The sequence below is a fragment of the Sturnus vulgaris genome, chromosome 4 (assembly GCF_052056855.1).
Source record: "Sturnus vulgaris isolate bStuVul1 chromosome 4, bStuVul1.hap1, whole genome shotgun sequence".
Lineage (NCBI taxonomy): Eukaryota > Metazoa > Chordata > Aves > Passeriformes > Sturnidae > Sturnus > Sturnus vulgaris.
In genome coordinates, this window is record NC_142246.1 from 14,612,461 (window position 1) to 14,626,645 (window position 14,185).

General features: G+C 40.3%; 1 protein-coding gene across 2 annotated transcripts in view; it reads left to right on the forward strand.

The window, feature by feature from the left end:
• The window catches only part of C1QTNF7 (C1q and TNF related 7), a 50,469-nt gene extending 39,191 nt beyond the window's left edge, over positions 1-11,278 (forward strand). For both annotated transcript variants that reach the window (XM_088163166.1, XM_014883209.2), the window contains exons 2-4: positions 8,138-8,340; positions 9,202-9,447; positions 10,253-11,278. In XM_088163166.1, coding sequence (XP_088019292.1) covers positions 9,210-9,447; positions 10,253-10,884 — 870 coding nt within the window. In that variant the 5' untranslated portion in view covers positions 8,138-8,340; positions 9,202-9,209 and the 3' untranslated portion in view covers positions 10,885-11,278. The remainder of the gene's footprint in view (positions 1-8,137; positions 8,341-9,201; positions 9,448-10,252) is intronic.
• Positions 11,279-14,185: the final 2,907 nt, after the last annotated feature.

The window sequence follows — 14,185 nt, forward strand, 5'->3', positions numbered from 1 at the left end:
GGAGAGATCCTGCCTTGCTGCCTTGTTCCCTGTGAGTTCCATCACTCCCAGTCCCAGGGAACAGCCAGCCCTTGCCCAACACAAAAACCTCCACAAGACATGAAGCTGTAGAACATCAGCCTAATGAAGCAGAAATGCAGATCCTGATTGAGTGCTGAGTACCAGTTAGATACTGAGAAGATACCAGGGGTAGGACTGGGTGGAGGCAGCACTCCTGGCAAGTCTGCTGGGAGTGAGGATTAGAGCTGTCTTTCTAATGTGCATGCCTTCTGCCTCACAGAGAGGTCAACCTCACTGAAAATAAAAGGTTCGATTTAATCAGGAAGAACCATACTTTAAAAACGCGTTATTACCCAAAAGCAGACATTACATAAATTTTATTCTATTTTTATATCTTTCTGGCTCCAATCTCCTGAATCTGACACTAACCATAACAATTGCACATGTGACTAAACCAGGCCAAATTCTCTTTTTTCTGTTCCAATATAAATATGGAAGTAATACTGTTGAAGTAATAGCTTTGAGGTAGACTCCCTCCACGAGAACAGGACTTTTCTCAGAACAGCCAGAGTCAGGAAAGTGTGCTGATTTTGAAGCCAGGTTTTTACTGACAAGTTGGAGCAGTAGAGACCACCAGGGTTGACGTGAGAGCCTGGCAGAGGCTGGGGATGCAAGCCAGTGTTGGTGGCATTCTGAAAAGCACAGGAGGTTTCAAAGCTCTTGTGCCAATTCAAAATGCCTTAGGCTTTCAGAAGTTCAAACATCATTAATTTACAGTAAAATCTCAGTATTAAATGCATTTATCATTTGTGTTGAGACACAGCCACTCACACCTCTGTGAGACTCAGATTCACCATCACAACCTCTCTCTTATATTTGACTTCAGTTTCTTGTTGAAGCTCCATCTTTGCTGCTCTTGACCAAGCCAACATTACACCAAGGGTCAGAAGATGGAGACCTTGCAGCAAACTCTGGGCAGTGAATACTGCAGTGCCTGGAGGATGTAGTCCTGCAAGAGAGCTGCCAGCATTGATATGGCCACAGGTTGTTCAGGCACTGTGAGCTGTGCACAGCCTGGGTCTCACATCATTGTCCTGACCAACTGTGTTGCCCAGGTAGGCAAAACTTCCAGTTTTCCTCCTGGAAAAGCTAACAGCTTGGTGTGTTGCAAGTGTACCCTCTGTGCACCTAAAAGCATTGCTATCTTAACTATGACGGTTTTCGAAAAAATTTACTCATGTCAAGCCATGGACAGATATCCTTTTCCATTTACAGCAGAACAGGGACAATAGACTGCCACTCAGCTGAACAGGGCTGCTCCCTGCCCCACTGTCAGAGAAGTTTATGGGCACCTTCCCCAACTTGCTTCAGAAAAATCATCCAGCTTAATGCAGTCTAAGCCTTTAAACTGCTTAATTGCTCCTTTGGTCTCTGCCTAGTTCAATGTAGAATGTAGTCTCTGGCTGGATGCCTACTTTTCAACAGAGTTCCCAGAAAGGCACAGTGCCAGGGTGATATCATTTGATGAACTTCCAGAAGAAAACAATGTGCTGGGGAAGGAGTGTCCTTTTGAGGGTCTGGAAGCTTTCTTCTCTTCACGTTTTTCTTCTTACATGGTGAACACTGTTCTTTGGTGCCATATGCTGTACCAAGGGAGCAACTGGGTGAAGGAGAATCCATCTTCAGAGGTGTCCATGATCTAAACAATAACATTTACATTGAGGGCATGAGAATCAAGCCATGCCCAGGGACTACAGCATGTTCAGGTATATATCCAGTGAAGTTCCTAAAGTAGTTCTTGCTTTGCTGTCTGTCCCGCATTGGTCACTCCTGTGCAAAGTGACTGCTCTCACAAGGGGAGTTCTCTATGGACTTCTGCTCACAAAGTCCAGGTGAGAACACAAGTGACCACAAGGCACAAGGCAAAGGAAGTCTGTCCCCATGACCTGTGGCAAGAATCTGTGACTTTTGTTCTTATTTGTCCCCATGTGCCTTGCAGTTTGAAATTTTATTTTTGCACCATGTTTTTTCCTCTTTCCAGACTATCCAAAATGGTTTACCCAGCTTCTTTTTTATTTATCTTCTATCATCACAAGGTTAGCACAGCAGAATGATCTAAGACAGGAGGTGGAAATTTTCCTGGTAAGGGCTGGAGAGGATCCAAGAGGAGGAAGCCTGCTTGAACTGAAAGACATTTCACAGGAGATGGGCACACATCTATCCATGTCTTTAGGTGCCTACATGCTTCCATGCTATATTCCAGTCCAGAGCTGTAACTAACCCTTCAAATTCTAGGTCATCCCTGAAGATAGCTCCTAATTTATGGCTCCAGTCTCTTTTTCTTATTTTAAGAAAACAGAGAAAAAAATTCACATAAGCCTGTACCTGAGGTGTAGGGACACTCATATCCTGAGTCTCTCAGTGTAAACCCTTGGCCATTTTTCTCTACACTGCAAGCAAACATGTTATTGTCGTCATGTTACTTGCCAACTGTAAGCAACTGGCCTCACTTGTTGGCTTTCTGTCAAAACAAATTCTGTCAGGTTATATTTATTTGTGTGTTCTGGTACAGCTGGCAGTGAAACTGCTTTGCCTGCCAGCATTCTTGTTAAAATTCCCCCCAGCTGAGTCCAGCTATCTCACCAATGCACACCTTGACCAGGCTCTCCAGCATTTTTCAGAAAAACAACCTTCCAAATAATGGGAATACCTGGAGACACTATGCTTAAAGTCAGACACTGAGAAATAAAAATGATCCCACTCTTCTGATATTTTGAAAATCAAACATATTAAACTTTTGGCCTTGATTACAAGCACTCAATTTTTCATGAAGGCTTGAGACACAGTTGAAGGATCTGACTGCATTCAACATAGTTATGAAGAAGATTGTTCAAACATGACTGACTACAAACCTAAGTGCATGAGACTGTTAAATGTCAGCACTGCTAATAAGGCCTTTAAGGATTGTTTTCTCAGAAATATTTAGCTAATGGTCCTTCCCACTGGCTGATCAATTCCTTTGGGCACCATCAGCCATTCTTATACTGGGAATCAGTTCAGACTGCTCAAAAACTGTTGGGTCACTTTCCCCTTCTTAGACAAGGGAAACAAAACAGTGTAAAGCCATGTGAAGATTCTGGATTGTGTAGCTAACCCAAGGAGTGTGGTAATGGCCAGCTGTGCTCTTGATTCATTAGAGTAAGGCGTGGTGTGGCAGGTGAAGCTCTGGAAGTTCAGCATAGCCCCCATAACACAAAACAAGCTGGGAGATGTATAAAGCCAACACCTCTCCCATCTGATACATGACCTTCAGCCAACTGAAGGTGGATGGTCACTGTAAAATCCATGGGGAAAAAAAAATCCATCATTAAGAATCATATTTTAATAGCATAAAAATCATACAGAGCAAAGAAACTGCTGAGTGTGGCGTGCCAAACCATAAGCACTGTTTGTTTCTGAGGCCTTGTAAAAAGGTAAGTGGTGGTGGCAGATTGAATGGCAGGTCTGAATCCTTCAGGCATGTGGACACAGCTGACTTTTGTGGATTGTGTTTTGAGAGGAAAAGACTGGCATAGCCAGTGAGATTTCAAATGAATTGCTGAAGATGTCTCTCTCTCTCTCTCTGCTTCTCATCCTGACTTATTATCTCTTATTCACCTTGTTTCTCTACCCTACAGTTCCTGGATGGAAGAGCTGGGGGAGGTCTGTGCCTCTCACAGTGAGGATTCATGGTAGCAGTGTGGGGTATTTGGGGCCTTTGCATTTGGAAAGCCAAAGGACATGTAGACAATCTTGCTCTTTACCACTACTCCATTTCCAGGGCTGCAGTCAGAAAGGGCCCTATCACAACTTCTCATCTATATCTTTGTGCACAAGGAGGTTAAAACACATCTTCTACTGCCTAAACAGTTGTGTGTATGTATTGGAAGTGAATTCAAAGCTAGCAAGGCAAGACAAAAGTAAGAACATAGCCAGGGTAGCTTGTGAATAAGAGTTACTGGCGCTTGACTCAGCTTTTATTTATAACAGATTCATGGGAAATCTTCTAGGCTTGTTTCAAAACAATGCCAATTAATAAATTTTAGAATTAGCCCTACACAGTTGAACGAGTGAGAAAGATTAGATCATATACCAGAAAGTTTCAAAACTGGGAATTTCTGACAATCCCTTAATTTCTAAGTTTAAAAAAATGTTAATGACATAGCCTGAGTATATCAGTAATGAAATGAGATTTCCTAATGGCTTGATGATAAAGCTTCTGCTGAGCCCTGGCTTCAATGGGGATCTAACTTAGAGAGTATGCTCTCAAGGGAGATCATAGAGTTATGGAACAGTTTGTGTTGGAAGAGACCTTTAAAATTCACCTAGTCCAATCCCCCTGCAATCATCAGGCACATCTTCAACTAGATCACTTTGCTTAGAGACCTGTCCAACCTGGCCTTGAATGTTTTCAGGGATGGGGCATTGACCACCTCTCTGGACAACCTGTTCCAGTGTTTACCATTATAATTATGAGAAATTTCTTCTTTTATCTATTTTAAATCTACCCTATTTTAGTTTAAAGCCATATCCCCCTTGTCCTATTGCAACAGGCCCTACTAAAAAGTCTGTTGCCATCTTTCTCACGAGTACCACTGTAAGTACTGACTCTCTCAGTGCATTTTCATAGGAGAGGTGCTCCAGACCTTTGATCACCTTTGTGGCCTCCTCTGAACCTGTTCCAGCATGTCCATGTCTTTCCTCACTGAAGACCCCAGATTTGGACACAGCATTCCAGGTGGGATCTCACAAGAGTGGAGAGGCATAAGAACCTCCCTTGACCTGCTGGCCATGCTGCTTTTGATTCTTTAGATCTGCCACCTTAACAGACTGCAATAAGGTCCAGAAAAGCTTTTTGAATGTTTTTATAGTATTAAATGAATGAGATGACTTTAAGAATTCACTTGGAAAATGTTTCAGAAACCATTCCGAGCAACCTGGTCTAGTGAAAAGTGTCCCTGTCCAGAGCAGGGAGGCTGGAACTAGAGGATCTTAAAGATCCCTTCCAACACAGACCATCCTATGATTCTATGACTAGAACTGACCAGCATGTCCATGATCTTCCAGTGAATGCTTTGATGCACACTCTTGCTCTACCTAGTGGATTTGAAACCTATTGAAATGCCATTTCTTAAACATGGAATAACGTTATTCTAACCCTGAGTTTATATCATTTTCATTATTATTTTTGGTGATGGCTATGATGAAGATGTCTGTTATTGTTCTAAAGAAGAATATCATGTGTTTGTTCTGGCTTTCAGTTTTTGGAAAAATACATTGAACTCCTCAAATGTTGTTTTTCTCTGGAGAAAAATCACTTGGCATAGATAAATGACTTTGTTTCCTACCCCGGTTTATGGACAAAAGTTTTTATCTTTGAAAAGGACAACCAGAAGCCAAGAACAAAGTGTTATTTATGATCTATGTTCTGCCTACCAGTTAACTCTCTGTGAACAAGTATTTTACTACAACATAGGTGACTCCTCAGAAAGTGATCTGGGAACTCTACTATACCCTCTAACTTTAGAAATCCCTGTGAACTGAAATCTCTGATTTTGGCCTCCTAAGTCAATCTGAAATTTCAAAAGCCATGTCATATGTTCTTTTTCCCTTTTAACGTTTCAGAGCACTCACTGGGAAATATGGTTCAATCAACACTGTACTTCCTTCCTTGGTCTGAGGAGATTTCTTTTCGAGTCTCTTTCCAAGACACTGCAATAACAAACAGGCACACAACCCCCCTCCTCTCCTTTTAAAATTACTACTGCTATGCACATAGAAATGCAAGAGTCTGAATTCAAAGGGCAAGAGAAGTCTTGATTCTCTGGCTTATTGCGTGGTTTCCAGAATGTCATTTTTTGACTACCACTTTTGGAAGCAGCTTTCTGTGTTCCTCCAAGAGTAAATTCAGATCTGTAAACATCCTTACCTGAACCATTATCATCATTTTCTTCCAAGCCCAGCGCTGTTTGCCTTACTGCATTCCCACCATTCAGCTACACAGCCCTGACTCTCCTTAACACCCCCAACACAGAGATAAAACTCCATATATTGTCCTCTATGCCTTCTCCTTCCCAAACTGGTCCTCCAAACACAATGCCTCAGCCATCTAAGGCACATCCCTATCTCAACAACCCCATTCCCCTCACCTTCCCCAAATGACATTTTTCCCATGGTCTTTTCAGAAATACATGTCCCAGACTAATTAATTTCCTGTAGACACATGAGAAGAACAGCAGGGGAGGTCTGGGAGCTGGAGACAGCTTCACACATCAATAAGGTCCTGGCCAGCTAGTGACAGGAGCAGCTGTGTGAAGGTTTTTACTCTGATTTTTAAATATCCTTGACACAGGCAAAACTAGCAATTGTTCAGATTGTTTTTGCCTGGCTTACATGCAACACAGTGTGGGAACATCCAGCCTACTGATTCAGACTTTCATCTGGCAAAGGGCAGGATTTTTTTCCAGTCCTTGATCCTTAGGTCATGTCTGCTTCTTATCCATCAGCTTTGTGTAAAATGCATATGCAGCCTTAAGCATGAAGTCCCTCCAAGCTGTTCCCTCCTGGCTAAGTGTTTAAAGTTTTTCTTCTCTGCAGAGAGTTTTCTTGTGGCTGATTTAAGTCCTATGAAAATCCATGAGCTTTATTTGAGTTCACTCAGTAGTACATCAGAGCAAACGTCACTGTGAAGTTTATCTTGTAGCTAACAACTGCCTTGGAGTTATCATTTGCTGCTCTGCTGCAATGCTCAGCATTCATATGCTAATCCATTTGTGGAGACTGCTGTGCCTGACTGTATGGTAAGGCTTTATCAAATGACAGCAAAATTAATAGTTTGTTTTCTGCCAATTTGATGCAAGATGTCTAAAAGGAAAAGCAGAATATATATTACCAAAGAGAATTTTGGAGCATTGTTTATTTCTCTCCAAATACAATATTTTCATCTTTTTTTTTCTGCATTACCATTGACACCATAATAGTTTCTAATTTTCCACTCTGTAAAATAAAAGATTCTTCATAAAGACTGTATATGTGTACATGGATGTATATATGTACATGCTGATCTTTTCCCTGCTGAATAGATCTGACCATGCTATTCATATAGCAGTTGAAACATCATGAACTGCAAATAAATGTAATGGCTTGGAGTTTTTAATAAATCGGTTCATGGCAATCAGTATCATAAAGGGGAGAATGAGAACAATTTCTAGATTAAAAGGCTCTGCAGAGGGATCTGGACAGGCTGGATCAGTGGGCTGAGGCCAGTTGTGTGAGGTTCAACAGGTCAAGTGCCTGGTCCTGCAACCCCAGGCAGTGCCACAGCACTGGGAGCAGAGTGGCTGGAAAGCTGCCCAGTGCAAAAGGATCAGGGGGTGCTGGTAACAGCAGCTGAGCACGAGCCAGAATGTGCCCATGTGGCCAAGAAGGCCAAAGGCATCTGGCTTGTGTCAGAAATAGTGTGGCCAGCAGATTGTCCCCCTGAACTGGGCAATGGTGAGGCCACACCTCAAATCCTGTGTCCAGCTCTGGAGCCCCACGGCAAGACAAACATTGAGGTGCTGCAGCAAGCCCAGGGAAGGGCAGCAGAGCTGATGAAGGATCTGGAGCACGGGTCCTATGAAAAGCAGCTGAGGGAGCTGGGGGTGTTTAGCCTGGAGGTTTGGGGGAGACCTTATCACTCTCTACAACTCCCTGAAAGGAGTTTATATCCAGATGGAGTCAATCTCTTCTCCCAGGGAACAAGTAACAGGATGGAAGGAAATAATGTCAAGTTGTGGCACTGGAGGTATAGATTGGGTAGCAGGAAATCTTTCTCCACAGAAGGGGTTGACTAGCATTGGAACAGGCTGCCCAGGAAAGCAGCAGACACCATCTCTGGAAGTGTTGAAGAAACGTGTGGATTTTACATTGTTTAGTGATGAACATGGTGATGATGTTAGGTGGATGGCTGTACTTGATAATCTTATCTTAAAGGTCTTTTCCAAACTTAATGGTTCTATGAGTCTATGATTCACTGTAAAAAAAAAAAAAAAATAGATTGGATTTCACAGATATTTTTCTCAATCACCCATTCTATTTCTTCTTTTTCTCCCCACAGAAAGCAGTGGATTCTGATTTCCTTGAATGCTGTAAATTAGTTCTGACGGAATGGACAGCTCCAATAAAAAAACCCACACAAGTTTTCTGAGAAGACAGCAAAGGAACTAGAAAAAACAGCTTGATTTATAGATAGGTTCTCACCTGACCTACGATTGACTCTCTGCTAATGCAACACTAATTTAAGACGACTTTGTATATCAGGTACTGCAATTACTCAGCATTTCACTGTTTGTATAGTGACTTTTCTTTAGTATCCCAATATCCAGTGGGACAGAGAAATCTATTTTCCATCCAACAGTTTATGAAAACACTCAAATACTATATATAAGGTTTTAACCAATTTTCTTGCAAGATATTGCAACACAGTTTACTGTATATGACAACCCAAGCCAGGCTTAAACTCAACCTGTTAGCAGCTCATTCACACTCCACCATCCCCTGCAGGGCAGGGCAGCTGCCTGGCTCCACCTGACAGATTAGGGTGTTCATTTGTGCTGTTTCCAAGAGGCACTGAAGCTGTAGTTCTCTATCTGACATCCTTCTCCAGCTTCAGCAAGTTTCTGCTGCAGTTATTTAAACTGGAGATTCATTTGCCACCAAAAAGGCAAATCTCAAAATGAAATGAAAGTATAAGCTTTATCCTCACTACAGGCACATGCCTCTAGCACAGACTGACTCCCTTCAGCAAGAGGGCTTTCATCTGGAAAGCTTATATAGGGCCCAAATGATGCCTGGAACAAAAAATAAACTATGCAATCAAAGGTCTTTGCATTGAAAAAATCCAGATTACTTTCTCAACATTTGGTCCCAAAAAGCTGGCATTCACCAGTTACACTATGTCAGTCTACAGCTACTTACTTGAAAGACATACAGCAACATGTTCAGTGCCCAGAAAAAGCTCCAATCTGACTGACTTTCCTCCTTGCCTCCTACATGGATTTTGGTAATGCAGAAATTCCAGGATGAGGTCTACACCTCTATTTGTGCACAACACATCTCAGTGCCATGCTTCTTTGCATATTCAGAGCCATGTGACTAGGCTGTCTTTTTTTTTTTCTCCAGATCTGAGGATGTTTGTTTTGCTGTACATTACAAGTTTTGCCATCTACACAAGTGAACAACCTCTTCAAAGCCAGACCAAAGGAGAAAATTACTACACCAGATATATCTGCAGCATCCCAGGTTTGCCAGGCCCTGCGGGTCCCCCTGGAGCCAGCGGATCCCCGGGGCCCCATGGACGTATTGGTCTCCCAGGAAGAGATGGCAGAGATGGCAGGAAGGGAGAAAAAGGTGAAAAAGGGAGTGCAGGTATTGAATATTTGTGTAACCTAACACAGTAGTACAAGAAAGCAAGACATTTCATAATCACTGTTATATATTTATATCTATATCATCTATATCTATTATCTATATCTAGGTGTATACATACATATATATATTATGAATGTGTATATATATATATATATATATATATGATGAATGTATGTATGTGCCTGTGTGGGTTTAAGTGTGATGCATATATAAATATAGTGAGAGAAAGAAAGCACACACATATATTTTAGATATGTCTAATATACACATACTTATATCAGTGTAAAGAAATGTAAATGCACAATCTTTCTTTGCACAGATGCTAAGAAAAAATTTGGGAAGAATGAAGCATGTGTGGTGTCAAGGAAATACTTGTGCCATTAGCCAGGCATAAAAAATTAGCAGGTGCTTAGGAATGCACTAAAAATGCTCTATTTGTAGGAAATATTTAGTACACAAGTATCACTACGTAGGTAGACATGCTGCTGTCCTTGCCATCAGCAGCACCTGTAGTTTGGGCAGCAGTAGACTGATTACATACAGAATTCTTTAATATGCAATCAAGACACATGAAGATAAGTAGGAATATAGACACAAAGGACCTGCAGGCTGTGAAGTCTGGTCATTTGTTCCAAACTGGCATTCCTTTAGCAAACTTACTAGAAAATTTTGAAAGTATTTCTAAAGTGTTTTGAAATTCTGACCATGTTTTTCTTGTTTGTTCAGGCACACACAGTAGTCCACACAATCATTTACTGAGGTGATATGTGCAACGATTAACTAACTTAAAATGTTTTTGAAGGTTTAAGAGGAAAGACTGGGCCAATAGGACCAGCTGGAGAGAAAGGAGACCAAGGTCAGTCTGGTAAGAAAGGACCTGAAGGATTGACGGGTGCCAAAGGTGAAGTAGGTCCAGTTGGACCACCTGGACCTAAGGGAGATAAAGGAGACCGAGGAGAGCCAGGTGCACCAGGGGTCTGCAAGTGTGGAAAGATAGTGCTGAAATCTGCCTTTTCTGTTGGCATCACCACGAGCTACCCAGAGGAAAGATTACCAATTGTATTCAATAAAGTCCTCTTCAATGAGGGGGAGCATTACAACCCAGCCACAGGAAAGTTCATTTGTGCCATCCCAGGGATTTATTACTTTTCCTATGATATCACCTTAGCAAACAAGCACCTTGCAATTGGGCTGGTTCACAATGGGAAGTACCGGATCAAGACTTTTGATGCCAACACCGGGAACCACGATGTGGCTTCTGGATCCACAGTGATCTACCTGCAGCCAGAAGATGAAGTATGGCTTGAAATCTTCTACACTGACCAAAATGGTCTCTTTTCTGACCCAACGTGGGCAGACAGTTTGTTTTCTGGATTTCTCTTATATGTTGATACAGATTACCTGGATGCCTTATCGGATGAAGATGAGCTCTGAAGCAGATGTCAAATGACATTCAAACTGGAGACCCCAGCACAGGATTTTATTCAACTGTGTGGGGAAAACAAAGCTGAAATGAAAAAAAAAAAAACGAACAAACAAAAACTGGGAGTTTGTTGTTGTTTTGATTAGAACCAAATCTGAGCTTGTAAGGATATTTCTTGAATCAAGGATGGATTTTTTAAGGAACAGGAGGGATATCAAAATGAACTGTAATTAACAAAAGACTGCGTAACTCCAGGACTGACTCTTCCCTAAAATTATGTTTATAATACTATTTAAACAAATTTAAGATACTGTACATTGGGTTTTATATAAAATGTATTAAGTTGCAATTTTAAATGGATATTTTGCATATTACATTAAAGTGAAATTGAACAATTCACTGCAATATCATCTTTGGTCATTTTAAGACAGGCAATACATTAAAAACAGATAGGAGAGGAATAAAATAGGAATGACTGTTTCAGGATGCCACTGCAGAGGCCACAAGAACAGTCCCATCTGATATTTACACCAACAAATAGCATTCAACCAACCTCCCAATAAATGCATGAAGATTTGTACTAGCTGAGGACCACTCAATAGCAGCCATAAAAGACTAGAACAAAGCTATCAAACATATACAGAAACTAAAAACTGGAAGATCTGAAAACTTGGAGATAGTATTCAGTGGGTATTTTCAGTGTAATTCCAAGTGTCTTTGCTATTCTTTAAATGCTATCTACTACCTTTATGATAAATGTAGAATAAAAAGCTTAAACTTTTTGCTGAAGATAATTGTAGATGCCCAAAAATGACAGAACAGCAATCACTAATCAGAGTAAATGATATGAAACAAAGTGAGTTACATCATTAAAGCAGAAGTTATATTTCAATATGGCCAAATGCAATGAAATAAATGTAGGTCACACACAAGATGAAAAACTGCATTCAGCAAATCAATGAACTTGGAAAAGGTACATGAGACTTCATGGATTATCAGCTAAATAGGAGCAATAAAAGTAGGCTGTTGTTACTGTATGATAAATGAAATTAAAAGTATAAAAAAGGAATTAAAAGGAATAAAAAAGAGATGAATAGTGGTTACCTAGAAAGCAACTACTTCTGTCAGTATTCCAAAAACTTACTTGAAAGTTGCAAAAAATGCTTCTACTTCTATTCATGGGAATTACAGAAGACATGTAACGAGGTCAATTCACTTTTCTTGTCAAAGAGGTTAAGAGGTGATTTAATCACCATCTGCACCCATCTGGAGATAAAATATCTGGTAGCACCTGGCACTTCCATCTATCTATAGGACCACAGCAAGGTCCATTGGTGAAAAACTGAATCAATCCCCACTGGAAATGAGGAATCCATTTTACCAGTGGCAGCACCCAACCATTGTAAAAATATCTAGGAACATCATGAGTTCTCCAGCATTCAACACCAAGCAAGACTGGCAATCTTTCTTTGGGTTCCAAGAATTTACAATCTTTTCTACATCCCAGATTTACAGAGACCTGTCATTTCTAACAGTTATTCAGAAAATGCTAAATGTTAGTGGTCTATGTTACACAACTCTTGAAATCACTTTAGTTATGACCAAATCAGAAGGAAATTTCTAGTTTTTTTCTGTGTACTTGACAGATTAAGACAGTTACAACCAGACAAAATGTCACAAAAATGCTGCTGAGGTTGCAGAACCAGCATGGCAATGTATGGACCATCAGTCTGTGCACTCTGTACCCATGGCCTCACTTCCTCCCACATCAGCATTCATGGCTGTGAGTACACGACTGCTGCTTTATGCAGAGAACAGGTGCAAAACCCTGACCACAAATCAAACTGGCAATGCTTGTACAACCATTATTTTATTTGACAGTGAGAGATGTCTGATACAAGACAATGGTAGATTATTTTTCTAACTAGACATCTAATTTATTAGTGCCACACAAGGGCTGCTTTCCGTGAAAAATATGGAAGAGAACACTTGGAGATTCGGTTTATCACCTTGCTGTTTATACATCTGCAAATTAAGGACAATATGAGTGCAAAATGCAGTCCAATCATCATTTACAATTATGATTGATACTGATGCTTCACAGCCATCAGTGCCTATCTGAGGCACAAAGACCATCAGCATTGCTCGGTGCTCCCTGCACTGAATTCCAGAGGACAGAACAAGACCATATCTAGCCCATGACTCCCAGGAAAACTAATTCAATAGATGCAGGACTGGACCCAGAATAGGTATCATGAAGCAAAAGCAACCAATAGAAGTTTTTAATTAGACGATTATCTAATTATTACCTAATTATCAAACAATATCTATTAACCCAGCCTTAAGGAAAGAGTATGACTGATTTTCTCCAGGCTCTACAGAAATGTATTGTAGTTATAATGCTTCTGGAAATTTTTAGACAAAACTAATCTTTCTCAATTAAATTGAGAAAATATACAGCTTTATAGCGAAATATTCCTGGTTGCAATCCTAACTATAAGAAAGCTGCTCCCACATAAAATCTGTAAAAATTAATCCAATATAGAAGAGGTATTTTAACCACACCCATGTTGAAAGTGACACCATGGGGAAAAAAGTAAACCAAGAGTTATTGCTTTCCTTTTCTTAGCAATTTTAGATTTATGTTTGTACAATGATAGAAAAGTAACGTTAGTTTCCCAAAGTTTTCCCATTTGGATTCTATACTTTTTTGAACAGTTTAATATTTTGGCATGAAGAGTTAAAAATAAGTAATTCTGTTGAATTATTTCTGCAGGTTTTGGCAAGAAGAATATTTCTACTACACATATGGATGACATATGTATACAAGTACCATGTGTCCCCGCCCTCATTAAGAGTCTCAAGACATTATCTTAAAGTAAATCATTGCTATTGCCAGTATAGTATTTGAAAATATATCAAATTTGATGACATGATATTGCATTTGGGTATTTATCTGAATAAATCTGAATTTATATGGAAAATATCTTGGGCTGATGTCTTCTCATAATTCACACCAGTGCACCGGGAGGTCTGGTTAATTTCAAAGCATTGTAGGATAACAAAGAGCAAAATTTCTTCATGATCAAATCTGAAATTAATCAATGATTTCTACACAATATATTGGTCATTCCACACATGCCATAATGACATATAAAATTAGGCATTCAGATCAAATTAGTCATCTAGACTTTGCCTACAGTCCACAGAGAGAAATAAGTGTCACCAGAAGAAACTCCCAGGAGGAAGCATGTCTTTACTGCAGTACCAACTCTTGGGCTTCCTGATCAAGGCTGCTACAATTTATATGAA